Source organism: Etheostoma spectabile, unplaced genomic scaffold, assembly GCF_008692095.1.
Source record: "Etheostoma spectabile isolate EspeVRDwgs_2016 unplaced genomic scaffold, UIUC_Espe_1.0 scaffold273, whole genome shotgun sequence".
Taxonomy (NCBI): Eukaryota; Metazoa; Chordata; class Actinopteri; order Perciformes; family Percidae; genus Etheostoma; species Etheostoma spectabile.
Genome location: NW_022605577.1, coordinates 124910 through 127191, shown reverse-complemented (window position 1 = coordinate 127191; position 2282 = coordinate 124910). Strand labels below are relative to the sequence as shown.

At 39.8% G+C, this 2282-nt stretch overlaps 1 protein-coding gene across 1 annotated transcript in view; it reads right to left on the bottom strand.

Moving 5' to 3' along the window:
- Positions 1 to 1740, bottom strand: part of zgc:110843 (CDGSH iron-sulfur domain-containing protein 1) — a 7180-nt gene extending 5440 nt beyond the window's left edge. Inside the window, exon 1 of the mRNA XM_032510902.1 lies at positions 1519 to 1740. Coding sequence (XP_032366793.1) covers positions 1519 to 1573 — 55 coding nt within the window. The 5' untranslated portion in view covers positions 1574 to 1740. The remainder of the gene's footprint in view (positions 1 to 1518) is intronic.
- Positions 1741 to 2282: the final 542 nt, after the last annotated feature.

The window sequence follows — 2282 nt, the reverse complement described above, 5'->3', positions numbered from 1 at the left end:
GGAAAATTCCTCGTATGTGTCTTCATACCTGGTCAATAAAGCTGATTCTGATTAAATAGGAATTTTTGGAATGGGTTTTGAATCGGTAGGGCTTGAATCAGGATTCGACTATGAATCAACTTTTTTGCACGCCCCTGCATTTAAATGTAAAGTTTGAATCACTAGGCCTATGTAAAACTACTGAGTTCTGTAGGTTTCTTTTGGTCGAGGGCTCCTCACACCTTAGAAGTAATATTTTCAGTATATGCTACGGTAATTCAGTCTGTTGACATGGTTCTCATTAAAACCTTTCACCAGTTGAGCAGTAAAAACCATTCAGGTTTCAGTGATTTAACCTTTACTTAGCCAGGATTGGTCCCATTGAGATGAAAACAAATCTCCTTCTCATGGTCAACAGCACATGATCTCTTATAAATCTTTATTTTTTATTTATTAACAGATAACGTTCTAAAACATTCAGACAACGCAGATCCAAAATAAAAATAAAAGATCTTATGGAAAAGGAATTGCAATTTATATGAATCAATAAACAATAGTAATAATATTAGTACAAGATAAATAAGAGCATGAAGTAGACAATAGTAAAATTAAAATAAAAAAATAAGAACGTGACAGATTTGCAAAGGTGTATAAAATGTGAAAACAGAAGTATTTAATTAAATAGATTGGGGTGTATATCAAAAATAAATCTAGCTTTTTTATTAGTCATTAAATTAAGAGACTCAATATGAGTATTAAATTTGGAAAAAATCTCTCATGCTACATATTTGCCATGTTCCATCATCATTATTGGAAGGATTTCTAATAAACAGGGCCTGTCTATTAGATACAGTGTGGTGTATGTGCAGTGTCTTTTCATGGGAACCGTTGCTGCGAGGCAATGAGGATTAACCAGGTCCACTGAGCGTCACGTGACGTAGAGTCGTAAAACAAGTAGTACAGGGCCCCTGCTGTCAGTCTGGACCAGCACGTCCAGTGATTAGCTAGCTGCGTTGCTAGAGAGGCTAGTAGCCATGACACATTAAGATACTCCTACTGTAGATACTTGGATATCCTCCAAGTATGGGCAAAGACTATCCAAGTAACCGTCTAAGGTGGGAACTGTATGTATGTAGCTGTATCATAGACTGTATTAATATTAACGGTCTATGTGGCTGTATCCAACCATAGACAGTTAAAGAGTATCCAACACGCCTGACTGGCTAGCTAGCTAGCTAGCTGGCTAACGTTACATGGCTATTAGCCAGCTAAGGAACGGTTGGCAACAGTGCAACTAACAAGTGGCTAACTCTGTAAATTAGCTAGTTAATTTAAAAGACTCTTGCACTAAATTTACTACAAGTCTCCGTACAACCGCGCAGTAGCCCCCAAACAAGTACGGGCGTAACGTTAGCGGTTGACGTTACTTGCCTTGGGTAATGTTAGGTCACAGACATGTTAAGTTTACGTTGCGTTGAGCGGCAAATGACACTCATTTAATGCTTGCTTTTTATTAGCTAGCTTGAATTAATACTTTACCTTTTGAAAACGTGAATCCCGTTCTGGGTACCGCGGGCACTGACATGTGTGACATAGCTTGGGGTTGTTGTGTTTTCCTGGACGGTGTGTTGTTTGTAGGCAGCGCTCAGTAGCAAGGTCAACCAGGGAGTCTTAGCTACATCTGAGCTCTGTCAGCTCCACAAGCACCGTGCCCGGTTTCCTACGTCACTGCGCAGCAGCCAATCAGGGCTGAGGATAAAGGGAGTGACATTCTGCCAGAACAAGAGTAAAACTTATAGCGTACTTCCGGCTTCGCGTTTGAAGACTGAACGGAACGGAACAATAATCCCAAATACATTTCAGCCTCCACCGGCGAAATTTGCTCAAATGTGTCAAAACATTGCACATGCCTCTATGTTCTAATAAAGATCATGCTTTTTAAGAATAACCGATACTTTAACGGTTTGTCAGAGCTCGCACGTTAGGGCACGACGGTTAATGCCACAGGTTTCTATTGGAGAATCATCTTGATGGCTAAGATCTTTGGCGAGTCCCATTTCCCTTATTTCTCTTGAACCACGTAAAATGTGATGAGCCACAACTCACTTTCTGGATTTCACTTGAACTTATTTTAACAGAAAACAACGTGTCCATTTTAAGCAACTAATTAATAGATGAACACAGAATTGACGTTACTTGAAATTTAATGTACTCCGATTACTGTACACAAACGCACCACCAGACGGCAGCAAAACGACCTGCTGTCCAAAATGTAACCCTCCTGTTGTCCTCGGGTCAAATTT